The sequence below is a fragment of the Podarcis muralis genome, chromosome 1, assembly GCF_964188315.1.
Source record: "Podarcis muralis chromosome 1, rPodMur119.hap1.1, whole genome shotgun sequence".
In the NCBI taxonomy this organism is placed as follows: Eukaryota; Metazoa; Chordata; class Lepidosauria; order Squamata; family Lacertidae; genus Podarcis; species Podarcis muralis.
Genome location: NC_135655.1, coordinates 131,721,610 through 131,745,726, shown reverse-complemented (window position 1 = coordinate 131,745,726; position 24,117 = coordinate 131,721,610). Strand labels below are relative to the sequence as shown.

Sequence of the window (24,117 nt, the reverse complement as noted above, 5' to 3'; positions counted from 1 at the left end):
GAGCAGCAGAGTGTTTGGATCAAATGAAAGGAGAGCATTAGCTGCCCTCATCAGCATATTGATGGTGTCTACCCAGAGAACAAGGGTAGCACTTTGCAGAGCTATACAGAATAAGCTGTTTAGAGTTGGTGAACAATCGCTTATGACTGATGGCTTTTTCTTACAATTCTCCAGGTGTCAAGGCTCTCATTTTTGTTGGCTTGGAGCGAGCAGCAAATTTCGACGAAGTGATGAAGCTGGAATTTGGGCGTGGCTTTACTTACAACCGACCTCTTCGAGTCAATCTGCAGGATATAGACTTTGAACTGGCAGAGCAACTAGTAAATAACTAAGATCTGTAATTTGCCTGGGTAGCTTTAGATGTATACTTTTATGGACTTAGGTTTGAACACCTGTTACACACCTGTGGTTTCTTCTTTGCAGAAATGCACTCTTTTTGTGCCTAACTCTATGAGGTGACATTTCATCTAGCAGCTTTCTGTGTCTCTTAGCTGCTGTGTCAAACTAGTTCTCCTATGTAATTGCCCATTGGACTCTGACACTTAGTTACCGTACCAAGATGTCATTTTCAGAATTGTGGTCCCAACCACACCTGCGTTTAAACCACTTGGCTCCCCCAGTGAATCATGGAACTACAGTTTGTGAATAGCGCTTTGTGTTTGGTGTTCCCAAAATTCTTTGGGGGAAAGGCATGTGCTTTAAACGATTTCCCCAAATATTATGAATTCAAGGTTTGTTTACTTGTTCCTTGACATCCTTCGGCCTATTTCAGCACAGTTGCTTTCTAGAAAGGTGCTGCTTTTAGCACCTTTCCTGCTTTTTTCAGCTATTTTAAATTTAGTTCCCAGTTTTTAAAACATTAGTTTCTAAACTCTCCAAAAGAAATTTAGACAATTCATACATCAATTGCCCTCTTTCATGTTATTGGACTTGCCTTCATTGTGAGATATTGTAAGGAGCCTCTTTTGGCTTTTTTTTTTAAAGGACTTTGGTTTGTAGGGCAATTGGGTGCATATTAGCATATGCAAATTATATGTACATTTGTGCCATGGGCCTGTGCCTCAACTCCTTTCATTATCTAGCAACACACCCTAATCTACTGCAAACATGGCCACTGAGGAGAAGGAATTTACTTGTAGCTCGTGTGTCTTTTTAAAAAACGAGTTGATCTGTGTTCTAATTTACTAATGGCAATACTTACTTTCCTTACAGGACAACATTGCAGAAAAGGCATGCTGTGGTGTCCCATGCAAATGTTCAGGACAGAGGGGAGACAGAGGACTGCCAGGGTCTATTGGACCAAAGGTGAGATCTTTCAGCCTCATTGGAATTTCAGCCATTGGAAATTCAGCAACCAATTTTCTGGTTTTTGACCAGGATGCAAAGTACTACATAACTAGTTCCACACTTCCAAGGGAATTTAGATCTGGGGATATCAGCCCCATGACTAATAGCAGCATGGTTCTGAAACTGGGCGCTATCAGTGATATGGCATTGATGGAAGCAAGGTGGTTCTTCGGTTCAAAGGGGAAGAGGCCAAAATTGCACTAGAAAAATTGCCCAGACCCCTGGCACATTGAAAGTAGCTCTTTGGCTTACAGCTTTTCTTTCACAATGATCTATGTATTGCCAATGCTATTTTTCTAGAAAAAGAGGTGCCGGGACTCACCCTGAACGCCTCCCTTGTTCTCTTAGAATGGCAATGAGAGGGGCCAGAACTGAATTATGGCAAATTCTGTATATTGTACTCATGTAGCCTTGTTTGGAAAGAATCGTGCTTCCAGATAATCGGTTCAGTGCTGTCCATTAAAATTTGCCAGATTCTGAATTGAAATTTCATTTCAACTGATGTGAAATTTCATTTCAGCATTGTTACCTAGGTTGATAAAAAGCAAAGTTTCTACTTTTGGCTCAGAATTTGACCATGCTGGGGGCTGTGTTCGTAGTCCCAGGGTCATATTTCTGAGCTTGGCAGTGCTTGATTGACAAGTTGGATGTGAATAGGCAAAGACATCTGCCATGTTGGTCAAATTCTGAACATCTCATTGAGTTGTAATGCAAAGAATAATGAATAATTTAACACTGTTCACATTAGAGAAACAGGAATAGAACTTCAGGTGCTAGGGATAAGCTAAATACCATCTGCTTCTGTTATTATCTGGCTGCAAGCCTCTAATGCCCTAAAAAGAGGATACCCTTGCTATTCATGAAAGATTGTAAAATTTGATATACATACAGAATTATTTACTTCTATAAATAGTAAAATAGAAACCTTCTATTTGTAGAAACCCAGAAAGATTTTGAATTGAGATTAAGGGGAGGAATACAGGATATTAGAAGAGAGAGCCCAAGTATATGTACTGTATATAGATGGAAATACAAACCATGTGTGTTTTGTCTTTGTGTGTTTTAAAGGGATCTTCAGGGGAAAATGGCTACAGAGGTTATCCTGGAGATGAAGGCGGACCAGTGAGTAAAGTTTTTGAAATGGAAACTCTTTCATGTGCCCTGAGAAATTAGTTAGTCTCTAAGGTGCTACTGGACTTTTTTGCTGCTGTTTTAACTGATTGTAGTCTAGTAACGATTTACTGTAATGGTTGAGAGTGATTTTCTGTTTGATTGTTATTTGCTGATTTTGAAGTTTTTTAATTGTAACATATTTCAAATCAATTATTTATCGTATTACCATAGGACGCACCGCCCCATAGGATGCACCTAATTTTTTTTGGGGGGGTGGGGAAATAAAGAAAAGAAATTTATTTCCCCACCCCCCCAGGCACAGGGCAGGCGTGGGGGAAGCCCGAGCTTCCCCCGACCCCAGCCCCCAGAACAGCCTGCTATCCGCAATCCTAGGGAGCAGCGCCGGTCTCCCCAGGCTTGCGGAGAGGTGCGCGAAGCCCGGGCGCGCTCTTCAGCGTGCATCAGGCTTTGGAATGCAGGCAGCTCTGCGCTACCCTCCGGAGCCCCATGTGGCTTCACGCCGGGATCCGGAGGGTGGCGCAGAGCTGCAGGAAGCCCGGGAAAGCCTGCATTCGCCCCATAGGACGCACACACATTTCCCCTTCATTTTTGGAGGGGAAAAAGTGCGTCCTATAGGGCGAAAAATGCGGTAGTTGATTTGAGTTGTTTATTTTTATAGTAATCTGCTTCATTACGACTTCCTTGCGCTGGATCAGATTGTTATAGGATGTGTGATCTTTGTTCTATATTTTGCTGTTTCTGTGGCTTGTAAACTGCCTTGTGCTATGTAAAAAGGTGGTATGCAAATTAAAAATGAAATTATAGAATGAAAAAGAAGACGAAGGGGGAAAGTGACTTTAACCTTAAGGGTGTCTGCCCTTCCCCTCATCTTCTTGTTGTGTGGCTGGAAGGAAGAGGTTGCAGAAGTAAGTTACAAAGAACTAAGCAATGGTAGTTAGTATTGTGGGCTGATCAGCACAGGCCAGATGACTGGTTCTTCTCATCTGCCATTTAAAATGGGGGGGGGGATGGCGGCGGCAAATCCCATTTATAGTTTTATTAAAGTATGATGGAATTTCTATGTGAGTATTTAAGGAGAGGTGTCACTAGAGATCCACCAGGTGTTAATTGCAGAAGTGCTTAAATAATCAGCTTTCTAGGTAAAGCACAATAGCCAAGATAATACCCCGTCCATCTATGACTGAATGGACATAAATGCAAATTGTTGAATTATTCCTTTCTTCTCACAGGGTGACCGTGGGCCTCCAGGTATAAACGGAACTCAAGGATTCCAAGGTTGTCCTGGTGAAAGAGGAACTAAGGTATTGAAAGCAACAACCACAAATAGTACTGAATAAAGCAGATGAACACCTGTCCATAGGCATCATCCCTGTTCTCTCCAGCTGAAGATCAAATATTGGTATTTTGCAGCAGATCCACGAACACTCATATTTATCATGTGATAAATATTGGGTATTTTCATCACATTGCTTCGTCTTCTTTCCCCTAAGCTCAGAAAATGAATGACAGTGATGGAGGCTGCAGGTCTCGTCCCGCTTTCCTGGGGAGGAAGCCCCACTGAATTCAGTTGAACTTCTTCTGAACAGATATCTGTAGGATTATCCTGGGAGGCTTCACTCATATACCCACTTACCTGAGAGTAACCCCGTTGAGCTCAGTGGGATTTACCTTGGGGCAGGCACATAGAGGATTATGCTGTGAAACTCCGCTCCATAAACCGGGAATTGGTTGTGCCCTCACCAAAACCCAGACTGGCAGGGGTGGTCACCCTTTCAGCCCAATGGTCAGCCCTCTGCAGGCCACATGTCAGGGTGGATGGGGCCAGAGGCAGCAGAAGGGGATACAACCTTTCCGCAGTAAGTTAGTTTCAAGCTAATTCATTTATTTGCATGTAGACACCAGGCCATTGCAAAACAGGTTTAGCAGAATGGAGGGAACCCAAAATGACATCAACTCAGACCCAAGTAAGCTACAGGCAAGCTTTGCACAATAGACTGCATTCCACCCTGTGCAAAGGGAAGAGGTTTCTTCACATACAAAACCACTCTCACCCACCTCCGTCCTCTGTCCACCTCTGTCTGTCTTATTCTCTAGAGCAGAGTTTCCCAAACTCAGCCCTCCAGCTGTTTTGGAACTACAATTTCCAGCATCCCTGACCACTGGTCCTGCTGGTTAGGGATGATGGGAGTTACAGTGGTCTAAACCACTGAGCCTCTTGGGCTTGCTGATCAGAAGATTGATGGTTCGAATCTGCATGGTGGGGTGAGCTCCCGTTGCTCTATCCCAGCCCTGCCAATCTAGCAGTTCGAAAGCACACCAGTGCAAGTAGATAAATAGGTACCGCTGCAGCAGGAAGGTAAACAGCATTTCTGTGCGCTTTGGTTTCCATCATGGTGTCCCATTGCACCAGAAGCAGTTTAGTCATGCTGGCCACATGAGCCGGAAAGCTGTCTGTGGACAAAGGGTGGTTCCCTCGGCCTGAAAGCAAGATGGGCGCCGCAACCCCATGGTCACCTTTGACTGGACTTAACCGTCTAGGGGTCCTTTACCTTTAACAGTCCAACAGCTGAGAAAGGCATTTATTTGAGCAGTTTTATCCTTTCAAGCTACAGCAACTCTTGCAGCTTTTCTGATTATTCTAGTTTGTGTGCTCTGATCCCATGCTCATTAGCCCTCTGAGGGACTGGAATCTTCATTGTGTCCTTAAGAACTTACAGAAAGGGTAGAAAATATAAAGTTCTTCTTGATGCTGCAATATCCACTGGCCTTTGCGGCTTTCTGCACAGTTCATGCCCAGCCCCTCCAACACATTCCTATCAAAGTCTACTGAGACCTCAGTAGAACTCACTCTGGGGTAAATGTGCATCAGATTTCAGCCTTTAAATTTCGTTTTATTTTTTTAAGTTGGGGGCACCTTGAGCCACAACATTCTTGCATCAAGCAGTTTTTAGAGCAGGCCAACTCTTACACAAGTCAGTGGAAAGGCTGATAGAACTCAGAGGATCTGCTGCTTCGAACTGTGGTGGCCCCTTGATTATCATTTGATTTATTTCTCTAATTTGGGTTTCTGAGGAACAAGGTTTTGCTTACACGAATAACCTTCCTTTTCTCGTGTCTCTCTAGGGAGGTCGTGGATTTCAAGGGGAGAAGGTATGTAACCATTTAGAAATATCAGAAGGAAAAAATGTGTGCCATGCATTGTCTCCTAAAAACAATGCATTGTCACCTTTGTGTAAATTTGGTGGTTTGCCCTGTAATAACTGCTTTGTTCCCTTCTGCAGGGTGAATTGGGTGAGGCTGGTCTCGATGGAATAGATGGGGAAGAAGTAAGTTGCCTGGGAAACATTTGCTCATTTAAAGGAAACTTTTCTGGTTTGGAAAATATTTGTTTTATGTAACAAACTTTCATTAATAGATGTGAATAATGTGATTGCTTTTGCCAGGGAGACAGAGGCCATCCCGGTTCTCCTGGGGACAGGGGAGGCCCCGGTAGACGGGTAAGTTTTATATTATCTATTACAGTACTCAAAACACACTAGGGCAAATGTGAACCCAGAGCTGTTGCCGGCACCCAAACAACCAAAGCAAAATGCTTGCAACCTCAAGACCTCCGCGGGTCCAACACAGGCACCAACACATCTGATTCTACAATAGAAAAGACACGCGCGGCCTGAGGTGGGGTCCTTTTGTTTGGTATTAAAGAGGCCCTGACATAGATGCAAGAATGCAGTCCATTTTCCGTTTCATTAGTATTTTCTTTGTAGAAATTGTCAGACAACATACTTAAAGCTGCAAGCGACACACTGACTACAGAAAGCCATAGCTGTGTTGGGTGCCTTTCAGCTGTGTTATGATGTGGCTATACCTTTGCAGGGTGCCAAAGGAGTCAAAGGAGAAAGAGGAGAGCGTGGCGACCGTGGATTGCGAGGAGATTCGGTAAATACGCTGAACATTTTTCAAGGGTTTTTATTTCAGACTTTAGACTGTGGCAGCTGTCATGGAGCAGTTTCTCTGTGAAGCAGAAGGCTCTTGATGTCGAGTGGTGTGCATCACTAAAACGTGTACACAATTTTGGTTCTTCCCCATCTCTGGCATGCTGTATACAAGCAGCCCCTGATGTGTACATGGTTCCTGGGAGTGGGCCACAAGCTGTCTCAATTTATTTAGGTTTCTCTGCTGACCAAGTGGTGGCTCTCTGGAACGGGAACATCTGGGGTACTGGATGCACCATGCTGCAGCGTAACATGCAGATGCAGCTACCTCTTCTGAGATGACTGAAATTTGGGCTCCTAGAGCCCAACCCTCAAAGCAATTGAGGCATCAACCTTTGCTAGTTGAACCCCTTCCACTGGGCTGAGGCAGGGGAAATATATATATAGCATAACAATCTGAGATCTCAAGGCAGGTTAATTTTGCAGCACCTGCTTCAAAACACAAATCGTGGCTACTCAGGAAGTTACGAAAGCAAATGCTACCTCACTAATGACTTGTTCACTTTTCGCTGCTGCTGCTTCCAGGGCACACCAGGACCTGATGTCACTCAGCCAGGAGCTAAAGGCCAAAAGGGTGAACTTGGACAAACGGTAAAGCTTATTTCATTGGATTGTCACTGCAATGAAAACTGATCATTCAAACAAAATGTTGCTATATTGATTACTCTTTGCCTATAAAGCAATAAAGAGACTGTGTGCTTTGTCTGTCCCAGGGAGAACCTGGAAGAGATGGACCAGCAGGGACCCCAGGAGGACCTGGAAGAAATGTGAGTACTGTTCATTTCCCCTACTGTTCAGTTTGCTTCTGGCTAATGGTTCCTAGCGTGTAATGGAAGGAAACAGCTTTGCTACACTCCATCAACAATGCATCAGTTCAGAGAACTGAGCTGTTATTTGTAATATTTTTTATACTGTCCATCAAAATTTGCTTCTTGAAAACAATTTGAAGGGGGGTGAAGGTTGGTGCAGCACCCCAGTGTGGGTTCTTTCTTATTTATTTATTTATGTAGGTGCATTTAGAGCCCACCTTTCTTCCATCAGGAAGTTCAAGCTGACATTCAGTGGGGTTCCCAGGTGGTCTCCTATGACTGGCTCCACACTTGCTTAGCTTCACATCTGAATTGTGCGCCTTCCAGCCAAGCTCATGCTACTATTAGAAATCAATGTGTGGGGGTTATAGTATTTGGTTCCTTACAAAACCAATGAGAGAAACTAGGGGAAACAGCCAGGTGTCACAAACAGCAAAGTTCCTTCTGTTTGTGATCTTATCCATGAAGAAAGCAGCACCGTATTTCTTCAGGGATGCCTGGCCTCTCCTGGTTGCGTGAGCCATTTGCCTGCTCTCACCTGCGTGCTCTCCTGCTCCCATGGCAGTATCATCAGGGATGGATTCCCTGCATTCAGTCGCCTTGAGCTGGTTGCTGCCTCAGACAATTCAGCGAATTGTCATGCCAGCTTTGGAGCGAGGACATATTGGGAGGAACACATGGCAAACTGACACACCTTCATCCAAAGATCTGGATATAACACTTTCAGTCTCATAGGGCCCCAGATCTGAGGCTTGGCGGGAGGCCACATTGCCGTGATGAAGGAGGCATGGCCCTGCCTGGTACAGGGAATGGTTTCACCACAAGAATGCCAGATTCATTGGGTGGGAGACATATTGCCTGGTGTTATGAAGCAGGGTATTCCTAAGGGATCTGGGTAAGGGCAGTGAGAATGTGGGTCCTGTCTGGGGGGAAGCCATGTCGTGGGCATCACTGGGGAAGAAACATTGGGGAAAGGAGGGCCAGAAGCTGAACCAGAGGAGGTGTCGGATAAGGCTTGTTTAGCTAAAACAGCTACTTAGCCCTGCTGTGATCTTCCACACGCCTTCCCACAAAGGAAGTTCAGAATAAGTGGCCTGTTTCCTATCAGGGAACCATGAAAGAAGACTGCAAGTCGGTGGAAGAAGTTTGGAAGAAATTTAAAGACTATTTACAGAAATATTGCAAAATTAATGAATGTTAGAATGATGTTGGAATGAAGTTAAGTGGTTTTAGCAGTAATGTTATTAAGGTTTATGTAAAAATGGATTGTTAATAGATGGGAATTTGAAGTAAAAATATACTAAGAAAAAGGATTAGGATAAGAACAAAGAGGGAAAGGATTTGCTGAATTAATTAATTGATTTGGGATGCAAAAAAGGGAGGTGTGAGGAGGTCCGGGAAACAAGTGAACGAAAGATAAGATACGGAAATACTGATTTGTTTTTAATTGTTATTCTATTTTTCCTGTTTTTTGTATTTTATTTTTTCTTTTTTTATTTTTGTTTCTTTTGTATTACTGTAAAACTTTAATAAATATTATTATTAAAAAAAAAAAGAAGACTGCAAAGCAGAGGCAGTGACAAAAATAGAACAGAGGTTGTTGCTAGAGATAGATTCACATGACTGTTTGTGGCTGTGCTTTTTATCGATTTGCAGGGAGAACAGGGCAGAAGAGGACCTGCAGGGATCAAAGTAAGTGCTAACAATCTACATGCAAAATACAATACTTCTACACCATTCTTTCTTTCTTTTTTTAAGATCCATGACTGGGAATGTGGGTTGCAGGACAAGAGAAGTTATATCAGATTTGAAGAACGCAAATGAGAATTCCTGCAATTCTGATATTAAATATAATTTTGTTAGGTAACTTTGCATTTAGGATAATTTGTTGTAGAAACATTTGCCCTAGAAGCAGCTGAACCATTTATGGATTTATTTATTTTTTAGCTAATCATGTACACTGCGCATTTATACAAGGCAATTGTTATGACGTTTGCAGACATGAATATACTTCACAGGTGGCTCGTGTCTGGAAAAATTTTTTTGTGAACCTATTAGTAATAAGACCTGAAATTCAGTGAGGTTTACATGGTGTCCCCCAAAGGCATGCACAGCACATTTCGTTCAGGTGTGCACCCGTGGAATTTTTCTTTGTTTAAAGATGAACATTTATTGAATGCGTATTCATACTCAGTCTTAAAGAACATTATTTTTATTCATCCAACAAAACAAAAGAAACTGAAGCTTAACTAAACTTACTTTTTAAAATTGACAACTAAACTTTACTTACACAACTTAAAAACGATACACAAAATACCAAATTTATACGGTAGTATTAATCAGACGTGCAGAAATATATGGTCAATTTTCATGATCTTTATCTTTAACCAGATAACGAGCTGACTCAAATTGACCAAAACAGATCAAATTTTCTTCATCTTCCTGGCCTAGAGAAAGACTCCCTCCCACCTCCCTTACTGCTGCCACAAGAGCCAGTCACCCCAGGGATGCTTCCAGAGACTGATGTGGACAGAAGCCATTCCGGCCTTTTTATTCTGCCTGCATCTCTCTCTGCATTCCTCATTCCCCATTCTGCCTTTGTCTCTCGCCCTCCCCACAGCTTCCCTGAGAATTGTGGCATTTGAGGGAGCTAGGTTGCTGCACTATATGCTCTCCTCCTCATCACGATTCCTGGTTTTCTGAAACATTAGGGTGTCCCTGGCTATACCTGCCACACCCCATGCACACGTCTGGTGTCGCCAACCCCCCCAATTTTATCCTTGCAGCAACCCTACAAGGTAGCTCAGATGAAGCTAAGCAGTCATGACTGGTCCACAGCCACCCAGTCTGGTTCATGGAAATAAACCTTTGAGGAAAGTGAAGCTTTCCATGTAGATACTGGACAACATTTAGGAAAGTTACAATTCATCTTTTAAATGCTAGACTCTAGCCCAGAACCCTGTTCCCAGCAGTGGTCGGTGCAGATATTTCTGAGAAGCCCACAAAGAGGCAACATGGAGGCAAGAGATGTCCAGTCCTGCTGTTTGAACGTAGAAACTCCATGGATTTGCCTAATCTACTTTAGGCATACAGACTCTCATTAAAAAGGAAGCAGAATTCACAGGGTAGGCCATGTATGCGTGGTTTGAGTAGCAAAGGCAGAGGACAGCAGAAAAGTCTTCAAACCCTGTTCAGTACCTCACCTAGGGGTAGTCAATTCCACATGTTGTGAAGAAGTGTTTTTTTTCTCTTTTTGTCTGTCCTTAATTTACAGCCCACTAGTTTCATTACACTGGCTACTCAATTACTCTTATATTTTAGGGAAACAGAGGTCCAGCAGGTACACCAGGATCTGTGGGAGAACCAGGTCCAAGAGGACCACAGGTGAGGAGATTCTGTAGCTTATTTCTGGCATTTCTGGCGATGTTCCAGGGCAGAGCCCTGCTAGTCTGTTGCACAACAGAGAACAGAAAGGAGACTTGTGGCACCTTGAAGACTAATGTGGCTTGAGCCTTTGTGGGCTGCAGCTGAAGCATTTTCCCGGGTGAGGCAGTAAACAGTGGGAGCCCAAAGGCCCGGAAACGTCACAGCTCACATACATGCCCGGTAAGGTAAATCTGTCCATTCATAACAATAGTAAGTGACTGGTGATTCTCTCTCCCCACTGCAAAGTACCAACAGAGGATGCTGTGATCTTTATCTTTCTACATAGTTTCTGGGGATGTGAATTGAAAACGTACCAACAGTAGAATTGCACTAAATAGTTAATGTTGTATATTTAGCCTACTGCATGGGATACTGGTTTAGTTCAGGTCCAGTGCAGACCAGAGCCGTAGCTGGCTGATCTTGCAGAACCATCCAGATTGCACCCCCCAGCCACAGACAAATTAGCTTTTCTTTCCACCTCTCCTCCAACCCTCCTCCACCTATTCAATTCCTCACGCACTTCACCTTGTAACGAACTCTTTCACAGAAAATCCATTATTTAATTTATTTTTATATTTTTTAGCCAATTTTGCCCCCCCCCCCTTAGCCTTTCTCACCACTCCTTAGCTACAGCCCTGGTGCAGACCATTATATATTTACTGAAGAAATGTCTGCACAGAGCTTCTATATATTATTTTGGGGTGTCATGACATGGGAGAGTAAGTTTTTGCCATTTCCTGAGATTTACTTATATCAGGGAAGAAATAGTGCCATGACCTCAAAAGTTGAACCCAGGCCTTATGTTACTGCTCCTTTGTGTTTCGGCAAAATTCCATTTTTGTGTTGAATGTTTTTTACCTCAGCTATTTGCTTTTGCTTATGTACAGGGAACGCCTGGGACCATTGGAACTCCAGGTCTTCGAGGAGAGCAAGGCCTGCCTGGTCCAAGGGTAAAATTCTTTTATTCTTCTTAGAATCCTAGAATTGTAGATTTTAGAGGAACCCTTCAGGGTCATCTAGTCCAACTCCCTACAATGCAGGAATCTCAGCTCAAGCAACCATGACAGGTGGCTGTCCAACCTATGCTTTAAAAACTCCGAGGAAGGAGGTTCCACGACCTTCCAAGGTCATCCATTCCACTGCCAACAGTTCTTAGTGTCAGAAAGTTTTTCCTGATGTTTAGCTGGAATCTCCTTTCTTGTAACCTGAATCCGTTGGTTTGAGTCCTACCCTCCAGAGCAGGAGAAACAAGCTTGCTCCACCTTCCACGTGAAAGCCCTTCAGAGATTTGAAGATGGCTATCCTATCTCCTCTCAGTCTCCTCTTTTCCAGGCTGAACATACCCAACTGCTTCTTTCCGTTCCTCATAAGGTTTGGGTTCAAGACCTTTCATCATCTTGGTTGCCCTCCTCTGCACACAGTCCAGCTTGTCAAGATCCTTCACAAATTGTAACTTCTTAAATGCTCCTTGTTTCTGTTAGTCTGAAAAGTTTCATTCAAAAATCCGTCCAGCAGAATTTTCCCTGTCAGGGAAAAAGGCGGAGTATAAATCAATAGATACGGTAATAATAATGAAGCTGCTGTGATGTTATTGAGTAGCATTAGCAGAAATTCATTGTAGCAGTTCCTTCCACAAATTCTTCCAACGTTGCCGAAAACTGGAATTGGAAATAAAGTTGACAAGATTACCAAATATGAGTGCAGCATGAGTGCAGTTTGAAATTTTGGTTTTAAAGGAACTGCACTTATTTGCCCAAATTCATCTGGGGATTATATGAGTGCAGAATTCGCTTCTCATGGCTGCCTTATGTCCAACATTGCTCAGGAATTCTAAGAAACCAAAAAATCAGTTGAGTTTTGAAGTCAAGTCAGTGGTTAGAATCAGTGCAGTTTTGAAAGGTTCAGTCTACCATCTTGATTCCAAACGCTGCCCAAGTATATCTGAACATAGATTAAATCCTGCCCCTTGAGCTTCCATAAGAATTTCTGTTCATGCTGTTCCTGTTGTTATGTTTGCGCTATTGTTCTGTTGCCAATCTCCATACCTTGGTCTCCATAGGGCGGTGGAGGCCCACCGGGAGTTGCTGGGGAGCGTGGCCGGCTGGGTCCTCTTGGGAAAAAGGTAAGTGACAAAATTACAGAGAACGGCTGGAGATGGGGGACACTAATGTTGGTGTTAAGATGTGAATGATTTTCTAGGGTTCCTGTTATGAAGGGGAGTCGGCCCCATTCTTCTGTGACTGCATGCATTTTAACAATATCACTTTGAAAGCCGTAAATATAAGAGGTCAGCTCCAGTGACGTTGCCAGAATGTGTGAATGCCTAGTTTGAAATGTGAAGTTGCTTCGTGCTCAGAAGCAGTACAGAACAAGCATGATTATTTCTCTCAAAGTTCTTCTGTAGCTCAAATTTAAAAATGAGATTCTGCACATATGCAGAGTGCAAATGCTGCAATTCCTACTGAAAATGTGTCAAATGCTTTGAATGCTGATGTATCCAGAAGGGATTTTTCTGTCTCAAGTTTAACTATCAACATAGGCGGGGGCGGGGGGAGCTTACAGAACCTGCAATAAAGCCTCTCCTTAATGTGGTTAGGTGGGCTATGAAGATAGGTGCCGTTTTAAGCCAATTAAATATAGTGCAGCAAATATTAAGGGCACAATCTTAGGGTCTCTGGAAGGGAAATCCCCAGAGATTCTCATCTCTGCTGGCTGCGTATGAGGTCTGCCCACAGATGCCTCCTTGCTGCAGCTGTGGAAAACTCTCCAGTTGTTCCTCCTCTGTTGCTGATACAGCACCTGCGTTAGGAGGGGAAACTGTCAGAGCCCTCCTCCCCCCAGAATGGAGATAAAGTTCCCTGGCCCTGAAGCTTCGGGGGGGGGGGGATTTAGGGTTACAGAAAGGAAAGAGAAATGTTGCCCCCCTTCTACCCTCCAGTGTAAGACCTGCAAGAATTTGAATTTGGTGGTTCCTCCATCTCGAGGCTTCCTTCCCTTCTCTCTTTGGGTTGCTGTGCCCAGACGTAGGAAGAGAAAGAGAGAAATATTAATAAAGCTTTGCATTTAGATGCCACTAAACACAAGTAGTAATAGTAGTAGTAGTAGTAGTAGTAGTAGTAATAATAATAATGATGATGATGATGATGATGATGATGTCATTATTTATACCCCGCCCACCTGCCACTCTGGGCAGCTCCCAACAGAATATTAAACAGAATAAAACACCAAGCACTGAAAACTTCCCTAAACAGAGCTGCCTTCAGGTGTCTTCTAAAAGTCAGATAGTTGTTTATTTCCTTGACATCTGATGGGAGGGCATTCCACAGGGCGGGTGCCACCACCGAGAAGGCCCTCTGCCTGGTTCCTTGTAACCTCACTTCTCACAGTGAGGGACCCTCCAGAAGGCCCTCGGAGCTGGACCTCAGTGTCCGGGCTGAACGAGGAGGGTGTAGACGCTCCTTCAAGTGTTGAGAGCCCTTTATTTACGTTATCTTGTTGCAATGTTTACAGCCCTCCTGCATGTGAGATTAGTATTGTTACCCCCATATTTCAGATGGGAGTGCTTAAGCAGAGGAGGCAGATTTCCTAAGGTCACCTCATGAGCCTATTGCGGAAGTGATTCCAACCAGGGATTCATATCCGAGTCCCTTAAGTACTGTGTTATACTAGCTTGCATCCTAAGTTAAATTTATTATTTTTAACACAGGGCGAACCTGGCAATCCTGGTCCAAAGGGTCCCAATGGTCCCACTGGGCCCCGAGGAGAGACGGTAAGTGTGGCTCCGTGGAGGCTGGAAGCATTGCTGAACAGCATTTCCCCATTGAGAAACGAACAGCCAACCCCCACAGGCTCGCTTCTGAGAGGCTGAAGGGCCTCCAGCGAGGCCAGCACTGGCAGCTCACAATCCACTTCACAGAGCCTCCGTTTCAACTCTCCCGATCCTCTCTTTCAAAGAACCCTCTTTGAACACATTAACCTTGGCCTTCTGATACGTCTAATTTTGAGGATCACGTACAGTGGCTGAAGACGGCTCTAAGCTCCAGGATGTGTTGCGCATTCATGCTGCCTTTATGTCTTGTAGGGAGATGATGGACGAGATGGAGTTGGCAGGGCAGGAGCTAAAGGCAGAAAGGTATGTACAGTCCCAGGGCTTGCCTTTATCCGATAGATACATGAAGGGTCCCTAATCCACAAGGCACGTCTTAATGCAAGCTTTGCAGTTGAGTTTGGAGAAAGCAAAATGTGTATCAAGGAGCGCAAGGCCTCTTGCCCCTCCCAGGGTCTCTTGCCTTGTAAGGCAACCCTGCCCATGTCCTCTTCCTGCATGTTGTGTGGCCCTCCCTATCTCCCGCCCTCAGGGCAGGCATGACACCACCTCTCTCTTTCTCCAGAACCTTCCTTGTCTGCGTGGCCTTTGGCTAACCCCCTTCATCCCTTTCCTTTCCCTAATGATGTTGTTGTTTAGTCGTTTAGTTATGTCTGACTCTTCGTGACCCCATGCACCAGAGCACGCCAGGCACTCCTGTCTTCCACTGCCTCCTGCAGCTTGGTCAAACTCATGTTAGCACCTTCGAAAACACTGTCCAGCCATCTCCTCCTTTGTTGTCCTCTTCTCCTTTCCCAACATCAGGGTCTTTTCCAGGGAGTCTTCTCATCTCATGAGGTGGCCAAAGTATTGGAGCCTCAGCTTCACAATCTGTCCTTCCAGTGAGCACTCAAGGCTGATTTCCTTCAGAATGGATACGTTTGATCTTCTCGCAGTCCATGGGACTCTCAAGAGTCTCCTCCAACACCATAATTCAAAAGCATCCATTCTTCGGTGATCAGCCTTCTTTATGGCCCAGCTCTCACTTCCACACATCACTACTGGGAAAACCATAGCTTTAACTATACGGACCTTTGTCGACAAGGTGATGTCTCTGCTTTTTAAGATGCTGTCTAGGCGGTCACACACAAATCTTTGGGGAGGGATCTGCCTGTTTTCACCTGTGAAACTCTGCAATGTTTCAAGTACACTGCAAGTACTCTACAAGAATACACCCTGGTGGTATTGTATGAATCATAATAAAAAATTTCTTGATAATGTTAGTCTTCACAGCGGTTGTGCTTAATTAGCAAAAATGATTTTATAAACAGGATGACCGAGAAATAAAATGGATGATAAAAGCCAAGACTAACAAGTTCAAACCAGAGCACAATGTATGAAGTTATCTGAAGTATGCATATACAGAACTAGACTCCAATGAAACTATTATTACTTGGAAAAGAAATCCTAGAGTCATTGTAATCAGCACATGGCAGTGGGAAGGAGTTCCTTGGGGCAATTCCACACCAGCCAATTACTTCCCATTTACAGCCTCTCAGGCATTCATGGGGGTGAGGAGCATCCAGGCAACATCAGTTTTATGTTGCATGAATCCCCCCCCCCCATGTTAATTTGCCCTTACAGGGGGTTGGGGGCACAATTTCGAAGCAGAATTGATGGAGGTGGTTTGTTTCTGCTGAGTGGCATGGCATGCCTGTTGGGTGCCTCCTCAGGTCTGGTTTGGCCCAGCTGGGAACATCTGAGCCCTTTTATTTCTGGGAACAGACAAGGGAAGGTCGCTGCCTTTGCTTCATTGAACCCACAATCTGTTTCTTATTTCCACAGGGAGAGCCTGGTTTCCCAGGATATCCAGGAATAAGGGTACTTACACAAATTTTAATTATGTTCCTTATGCTAAAATACAGTAGCTCAGGTGTGACATGTGCCAGAGAGATAATGCTTTGCTCTGTTTTAAACAGGGTGCGCCTGGAGATAATGGTGGCGTTGGAGATCCTGGCCCCAAAGGAAGCAGAGGTCTCAGGGTAATGTAGCTTCCTGTGCTTGATAGTGGAAGATTGAACTGAGAGCCTGCTTGGTTCATGTTCTTCTACAAATCATTTTCTTTATTCCCAGTTTCATCCTGTTGCAACTACTTGCATAGTTGTATTCAGTGCCTTTTTTGGGTAAAAAAAGAAGTCCCAGTACTCATATATTCATAAAAGTGCTGTAGGTGCCAGCACAAAATCGGTCTCAGACCATCAAAATGATCAGTTCCAAGGCAAAGATCAGCTGCCACTTCCAGTTTACTAGAGAAGAGATCTGTAATAAACTCTGAGTGGGCCAACTGCAGCCAAGTATAAACACATCATAAAGTTAGACTCAAATGTGACCTGCTTATGGAAAGTGCTTTCTGTTCATAGTAGTGCTGTTTTACAGGTCATACTAGAGCATTGTGTGATAAAAGCAAACCACATCTAAATAAGTGTCCACGTACTTGTGCAAAAACTTGTGCAAGCTGTATTTGAAGCTGTATTCAAAGCTACCTGGTATTGCACTGCAGAAACATTTGCAAATACTACTGGCTATTTGTTTTTCACACACTATTTATGGATCCAACCTATTCTGCACAAACACACTGGAGTCTGCATAGTGTACATGAACAAAAATGTTACTTAAACCATTTATATGCTTTTTTTGCCAACTGGTCCTCAAGGCAGCTTACAACACTTGCTTAAAATACAGATCATTTCAGCATAAGTAAGTCCAAATCATCAGGTAATAAAAGAGCCCCTACAACAGTTAACTAGTATAAACTTCCAAATGAAATGAAATGCTCTCAAATGTTTGGGTAACTTGTTGGAGAGCGGATTTCTGTTGAACGTCCAGGCGGGTGGGGTGAGGAATTTCAGAACCCCCACGGCCTCCTCCCTCTCTCTCAGCCTCACGGACCAGGGCAGGGCAGAAATAATGGAGAGGGGAGGGTCTGCAGGTCGGCCAAGTAGAATCATGCTGGCTCTGTTTGCATTAATTCGAACCTCTCCAGGTAAACAACCCACAGCAGATACGATTAACGTAAAAGGGCAGATGTGTGGGATTTGGATCAAGCACGTTTACTCTTGTTTGCCTTTTCCTGTTTAGGGAAGTGCAGGGGCACCTGGTGTACGAGGCCAAAAAGGAGAGAATGGATATCCCGGGCCAGAGGTAAATTTGCAATACACACATTACTGATCTGACATGTTGATTTTGCTGAAGAGTCTAGAATACTTTTCCATTTCTTTCTATACTGAGCTTACTATTAAACTCACATACCATACTTCATCTCTGTTAATCTAATAGAATGATCCCGAGTTATCTTGAATAAACCTTTATTTCTTGTATATCTTTCTTTTTATACCCCGCCTTTTCCCCTGGCGGGACTCAAGGCAGCTTACAGATAAAATTAAGAACCGCTAAAAACAGGAAAAACTGTGCGATTGTGTGTGAGAGATTAAGGAATTATAAAGAAGAAATTGTTATTGATCTGAACATTTCTAGCTTGCTTGTATTGCTTGAAAGTCTTATTTTTTATTATTTATTTTACTATTTATTAAATTTGTATACTGCCCTATACCTGAAAGTCTCAGGGTGGTTCACAGGATAAAATCACAACATAAAAACATATGTGCAAAGTTTAAAGAAAGTTCCAAGAAGAAATGATAGTACAGTGAGGGAACTGGCTCTTGCCAGCTGATGTGAACATCACTCCTATGACCCGTACAACTGAATATCAATTTATACATTTTTTAGTAAAAGAATGGCTGAAGATGTTAATCAATGCTTTTCTAATCTGAAATGAGACTGGAAGATGCAAAATAATCTAAAAATCAAACACCCAAACTGACAATTTTAAGTTATCAGTTTCAAAACTTGGACCGTTAAAGTTTGAACTCCAGTTTGAACTCCAACTCGTGTGCATTTCAGGCTTTGCTTGTGATATCTCTGGGCTTGAGTCACCCACCCTCATGCCAGCCATACTTGTGCCATTTTGATAAGCGATTATTATATAAACTATTCAACTCCTGCTTGATAATAATGAAAAAAGCAGTGAACAGCAGCAAAGAACCCCCTCTCAGTTCATTGGAATATAAGAAGAGCCCTGCTGGGTGAGACCAAAGGCCATAAATTATTTCCTTCTCCACCAGAGGCGCCAACTTCCGCAGGAGAAGGGGGCCGTCATGGGGTGCATGATGTGACCCACACGGCATCAGGGTGTGGGTGGAGCCAAACGCAGTGGCTCCTCCTCCTCCGGGAGCTACTTTCCTGCTCCTTCCCCTCTGTGGCCTGCTTGCCTCTTCCTCCTTGAACATTTTCCTTTGAACCAACCTCCTCCCTGAAAATATGGGGGGGAGGCCAAAAGGGTTTGGCGCCTCAGAGATGGAAGCCCTGTTTTCCACCCTCCACCATCTTGAGTAATGAAGAGAGCTCCGGAATTATTTCCCCCTTAATTTCCCTGGTTTCTTCCCGCTCCTGTCAGGATCTAGGCTTAATTTCCCCCAAAGTAACCCTCCTGTGACCAGAGGCAGCTGTTTTACAAAAAGAGTGGAAGAATTACGCCACTCCTTGCAGCGCCAACCTTATGCCTGCAGGATTTGGGGACAGCATAGAATGCGCCAAGGACTTGATGGAGGCTTGATGGTGTAACCCAATCAGTAGAATCATGGATAAAGCCCTCAAAATAGTGGTACTCAGATTTTTCACTAAGAAGATCTCCCGATGAAACTTTGGCTTGAATTCAAGGCACACAGTTATCTGGAAGAATGCACACAAAACACACACACACACACACACACAGTGGTACCTCGCAAGACGAATGCCTCGCAAGACAAAAAACTCGCTAGACGAAAGGTTTTTCCGTTTTCGATTTGCCTCGCAAGACGAATTTCCCCTATGGGCTTGCTTCGCAAGACGAAAACGTCTCGCGACTTTGTTTTCTTTGTCTAAAAACAAAGACATGTTTTGTTTATAAAGTTAATTTATTTTCCCTTCAATTTTTGAACTGCTCTTTACAGTATGTGTGACTTTAAAGAGCAGTTAATAAACTGTTGTTGTACCAAATTTGGCTTTGTTTGGACTTTTTTTGACCATAGGAACACATTAATTGATTTTCAATGCATTCCTATGGGATTTCGTGCTTCGCAAGACGAAAAATTCGCTAGACGACAAAAATTGCGGAACAAATTAATTTCGTCTTGCGGGGCACCACTGTATATTTTTTATTAATTTTCAAATATAAAAGTGATGCAGGATTCTGCAAAATACAATGTCAACAAATAGGATCTGATGACAATGAATTGTAATTTGCTTCCTCCCCCCCACACCCCCTTTGCCCTCCTCCCTGACTACTCAGTTGACTGAAATCTGTCAAGCTCCTATCAGACAAGCACTCTGAAACCCAAGTCTTGCAATTACAGTTGCATTTTAAAATCCTTTCTTTCAGGGACTCAAGGGTGACAGAGGAGAAGCAAGAGACGTAAGTCATCTTCTCATTCCGTGATGTTTCGTGCTGGTACCAAACTTCTTGTATTCCTTCATTTTTTTCACAGTTTGCCTTTCCTTTTCCTTTAAAGCAATGCACCCTTGTACGCAGCATCAAAGATAAATGCCGTAAGTCCATTTCTTTTGCCTCTAATGCTTAGTTTGCTTTGGGGGAGACTATGAAGTCATTGACTTTCTTTCTTTCTTTTTCTTTCTTTCTGTTATTCACAGCCTGCTGTTATGGTAAGTCCATATTAGATTCCTCAGTTTCTGGCACCAGAAATGGATGCAAGCTTCAAAGGAACGGACTGGTTTGTAGTTGCAGAATATGTCCCTTGCTATTTTGGAAGCAAATGTGTTTGATCACATTCCTTTCTTGTTTCATGTATCCACTACCTGCAGGTCCCAGGGAATGTCCAGTTTACCCCACAGAACTGGCATTCGCTATAGACACCGCCACTGGGGGAAGTGCAGACATTTTCAACAGAACGAAGCAAGCAGTGTTGACAATTGTCAACAACCTCACAATTGCTGAAAGCAACTGTCCCAGGGGTGCCCGGGTTGCGTTAGTTACCTATAACAGCGAAGTCACCACTGAGATCCGTTTTGCTGACTCCCGGAGGAAAGGAAATCTCATCAAACAGATTCAAGAGCTCCAAATGCCACAGACCTCAAAACAGCGAAGCTTAGAAACGGCCATGTCTTTTGTGGCCAGGAATACCTTCAAACGTGCCCGCAGTGGGTTCCTCATGCGGAAGGTGGCTGTTTTCTTCAGCAATGGGCCAACAAGAGCATCTCCTCAACTTAACGATGCTGTCATGAAATTATATGATGCGGGAGTTGTGCCTGTGTTCCTTACCTCCAGAGAGGACAGAGCCCTCATAAATGCACTGCAGGTTTGCATCCCTTCAACTTTTCTTCTCCTCCAGGGGTATTTTGTGGGATTAAGCCACAGCCATTCTCCAGGGACTGTGGCCATCAGGCATATTGCTCTCTTTTAAAGCCTTGCAGTTTTTTTAAAAAAGAAGTGACATATGTATTAAAGCATTTATAAATATGAAAAAGAAACAGTTTTCATTTTTATGCACTGTGAAAAAGGATAATGAAACTGACTGTCTGATTTCTAGCTCTCAGCCACCATCTCCTGTGTGGTCTGAAGGCAGGTCTAAAAAGCATAAGCTGCTCAAAGTTTTCAGAAGTCAGCCGAGTCTTCTGTTTGGCCTCAGCTATTCATGGGCTGTCTACACCAATCAATGTTTGATGCCTGTTTTCTTTTTTGTCTAAACCAGATCAACAATACTGGTGGGCAAGCCATCGTATTTTCTGGCAACAGGGATCAACTGAGCCAAATTATTAGGAGAGTAATGACGTGCCACGTTTGTCTAGGTAAGGTTCTTGGGTTTCTTTCCTATATAATGTACTTATCAAGGACAGTACGGTTTGCAGCCATTACTAGGAATTTGCTTTAGCTGCACTGTACAGACAATATGATCTTCTGCAAGTTAGGCAGGGCCTCTTGTCAGGAAAGGCTTTAAACCTTTGTCCCTTGTCTGCCACACTGCAGAGCCATTCAAGAACCTGACACCTTCAAATTTGCTACTGAAGTGTAGGTACCTTTACATTGTAGGCCAGGGTCAGGGCTCTGTGCCAATGTAGAACCATCCATTGTACATTTGAGCAGCTGCTGGACCCCTAAAACCCATTCCTTGTGAGGTGCCAAACCTGTTTATCTTAGTGAGGTGCAAATATACATTATATGCTTATGAGAAGGGTCCACAGGATCTGCTTGGGAGTTGTTGTTTTCCTGGAGGTCTACCAGTTGAAGCCAGGTACAGAACCGTAGCTCAGCCAGGCAGAAACAGGCTATTAATTAAAGTAAAGGGTCTCCTGAGCACATGGTCAGCCAAGAATTCATAGTCAGCAAAAGACCCCAAATCCACACCTGCTTTACCACACCCCTCAAAGTGTTCTTTTCCAGCAACACAATTTAGGAAAGTGGGGCAGCGGAGCTTTTTTTGTGTTGCTGCTGTTAAACAAAGTGGGAATCAGAAACCCTTCTGGATCTACTGCGAATAGAGATCTTTCAGTAGATCTCAATCTGCCCACCCCTAATATGAAAGTGTGTTTCAATTGGAAATGTCCATATCACACATTGTTTGTTGCACGATGCACTAATTTTATAGTGATTTTATTCTGAATATTATATCTAACTGAAAGAGCACTTTTTGTTTGCAAAGCCCCTTATTGTGGAAACGTGCTAAGTTGTTTTCAGGTTTCTGGGCCATTAAATTAGTGCCGTACAGATAAAGGTAAAAAGCCCTATCTTGCCCAAACCTCTGGAGGCAGTCACAGTATATATGCCATGACTGATAAAAGGTAAAGGACCCCTGGACGGTTAAGTCCAGTCAAAGGTGACTATGGGGTTGCGGCGCCCATCTTGCTTTCAGGCTGAGGGAGCCACCGTTTCTCCACAGACAGCTTTCCGGGTTATGTGGCCAGCATGACTAAACCGCTTCTGGCGCAACAGAACACTGTGACGGATGCCAGAGCGCACGGAAACGTCGTTTCCCTTCCTGCCACAGTGGTACCTGTTTATCTACTTGCACTGGTGTGCTTTCGAACTGCTAGGTTGGCAGGAGCTGGGACAGAGCAACAGGAATTCACCCCATTGCAAGAATTTGAACTGCCAGCCTTATAACTGGCAAGCCAAAGAGGTTCAGTGGTTTAGACCACAGCTCCACCTACGTCCCATGCAGAAGAACCATTGGTGGTCCTGCCATCTTTCTGCTCACAGCAGTGCTGTTCAAGTGCCTTCATTCTACCCTGTGATGCTTAGCCCCTGCAGGGTCCTGCAGTTATAAACTGAAGTCTAAAAACTGGCTTGACTTAGCCAGTGCAGCATTGCCATGACTTCATGGACAGCTGTCCAATTAACTGGTAGTAATTGCAGCATTTTGCTGGGGAGAGAATCAACGGGCCTGTCACATGTTCATCTTTTGCCCAAACTGTACACTCATTTTGAGGGAATTTTAAAACCATTTGCTTTCTTTGAAATTCTCAAAAGTATTTGGGAGCTACCAGAAGCTGTGATACTGATGCAATATGCCAATTCAGGTTCCTACACCCTCTTGTTACTGTGATGCTGAAGGATGTTGATTCCAGATATTTGAGTTAACTGTGATATGTTTATTCCTTTAGATGTATGTGATCCTGATTCTAGCTGTGGTCCCACAAGACCTTTTAACAGAGACAGACGGGCTGCTCCTACAGATGTTGACATTGATATAGCATTCATTCTAGACAGCTCTGAAAGCACCACCCACCTGCAATTCAGAGAGATGAAGAACTACATTTCGTATGTAGTAAGCCAGCTGGAAACAAGCTCTGACCCCAAGGTATCCCGGCACCATGCCAGGGTGGCCGTCATCCAACATGCTCCCTATGAGTTTGAATCAAACTCAAGTGCATCTCCTGTCCAGGTGGAGTTGTCACTGACAGATTATGGATCCAAAGACAAGATGATGGATTTCATTAGCAACAAAATGGCACAGCTGTATGGCACACGGGCTATGGCGAGTGCAATTGAATATACGACAAGGCACATCTTTGAGAGTGCGCCAAACCCTAGAGATCTCAAAGTCATAGTCTTGATGATGACTGGAGAGATTAAAAGCAAAGAACTCGAACACCTTCAGAGAGTTATTGTAGAAGCTAAATGCAAGGGATACTTCTTTGTCATTTTGGGCATTGGCAGGAAAGTGAACATCAAGAGCATCTACAGTTTGGCAAGTGAGCCCAACGACGTCTTCTTCAAATATGTCGATAAGCCCTCTGAGCTCCATGAAGAGGCTTTGCTGCGCTTTGGGAACCTCTTGCCGTCTTTTATTAGCAGTAAGTATATGCAGTGGCACAGCAGTGGGAAATTTGATGCTGACCATGAAATGTGCAAGGGGAGGGGAAGTGTGCATTGCCCCCCCCCCGGACATTTGAGCCAGGTGAAAGGGGCACTGATGCTCTGATGCCAAGTACTTCAGACACGGGGCAGTATACTTCATTTGTGGAACAAGAAGATGATGGTGGTGGTGATGTA

At 43.8% G+C, this 24,117-nt stretch overlaps 1 protein-coding gene across 16 annotated transcripts in view; it reads left to right on the top strand.

Moving 5' to 3' along the window:
- Positions 1 to 24,117, top strand: part of COL6A3 (collagen type VI alpha 3 chain) — a 111,590-nt gene that overhangs the window by 62,558 nt on the left and 24,915 nt on the right. For all 16 annotated transcript variants that reach the window (XM_077918652.1, XM_077918701.1, XM_077918682.1 and 13 more), the window contains 25 exons: positions 175 to 320; positions 1,213 to 1,305; positions 2,416 to 2,469; positions 3,711 to 3,782; positions 5,605 to 5,631; positions 5,763 to 5,807; positions 5,925 to 5,978; positions 6,355 to 6,417; positions 6,999 to 7,064; positions 7,187 to 7,240; positions 8,939 to 8,974; positions 10,604 to 10,666; positions 11,596 to 11,658; positions 12,768 to 12,830; positions 14,415 to 14,477; positions 14,790 to 14,840; positions 16,359 to 16,394; positions 16,493 to 16,555; positions 17,652 to 17,714; positions 19,990 to 20,022; positions 20,120 to 20,156; positions 20,259 to 20,270; positions 20,430 to 20,923; positions 21,317 to 21,413; positions 23,226 to 23,918. In XM_077918652.1, coding sequence (XP_077774778.1) covers positions 175 to 320; positions 1,213 to 1,305; positions 2,416 to 2,469; positions 3,711 to 3,782; positions 5,605 to 5,631; positions 5,763 to 5,807; positions 5,925 to 5,978; positions 6,355 to 6,417; positions 6,999 to 7,064; positions 7,187 to 7,240; positions 8,939 to 8,974; positions 10,604 to 10,666; positions 11,596 to 11,658; positions 12,768 to 12,830; positions 14,415 to 14,477; positions 14,790 to 14,840; positions 16,359 to 16,394; positions 16,493 to 16,555; positions 17,652 to 17,714; positions 19,990 to 20,022; positions 20,120 to 20,156; positions 20,259 to 20,270; positions 20,430 to 20,923; positions 21,317 to 21,413; positions 23,226 to 23,918 — 2,541 coding nt within the window. The remainder of the gene's footprint in view (positions 1 to 174; positions 321 to 1,212; positions 1,306 to 2,415; positions 2,470 to 3,710; positions 3,783 to 5,604; positions 5,632 to 5,762; positions 5,808 to 5,924; positions 5,979 to 6,354; positions 6,418 to 6,998; positions 7,065 to 7,186; positions 7,241 to 8,938; positions 8,975 to 10,603; positions 10,667 to 11,595; positions 11,659 to 12,767; positions 12,831 to 14,414; positions 14,478 to 14,789; positions 14,841 to 16,358; positions 16,395 to 16,492; positions 16,556 to 17,651; positions 17,715 to 19,989; positions 20,023 to 20,119; positions 20,157 to 20,258; positions 20,271 to 20,429; positions 20,924 to 21,316; positions 21,414 to 23,225; positions 23,919 to 24,117) is intronic.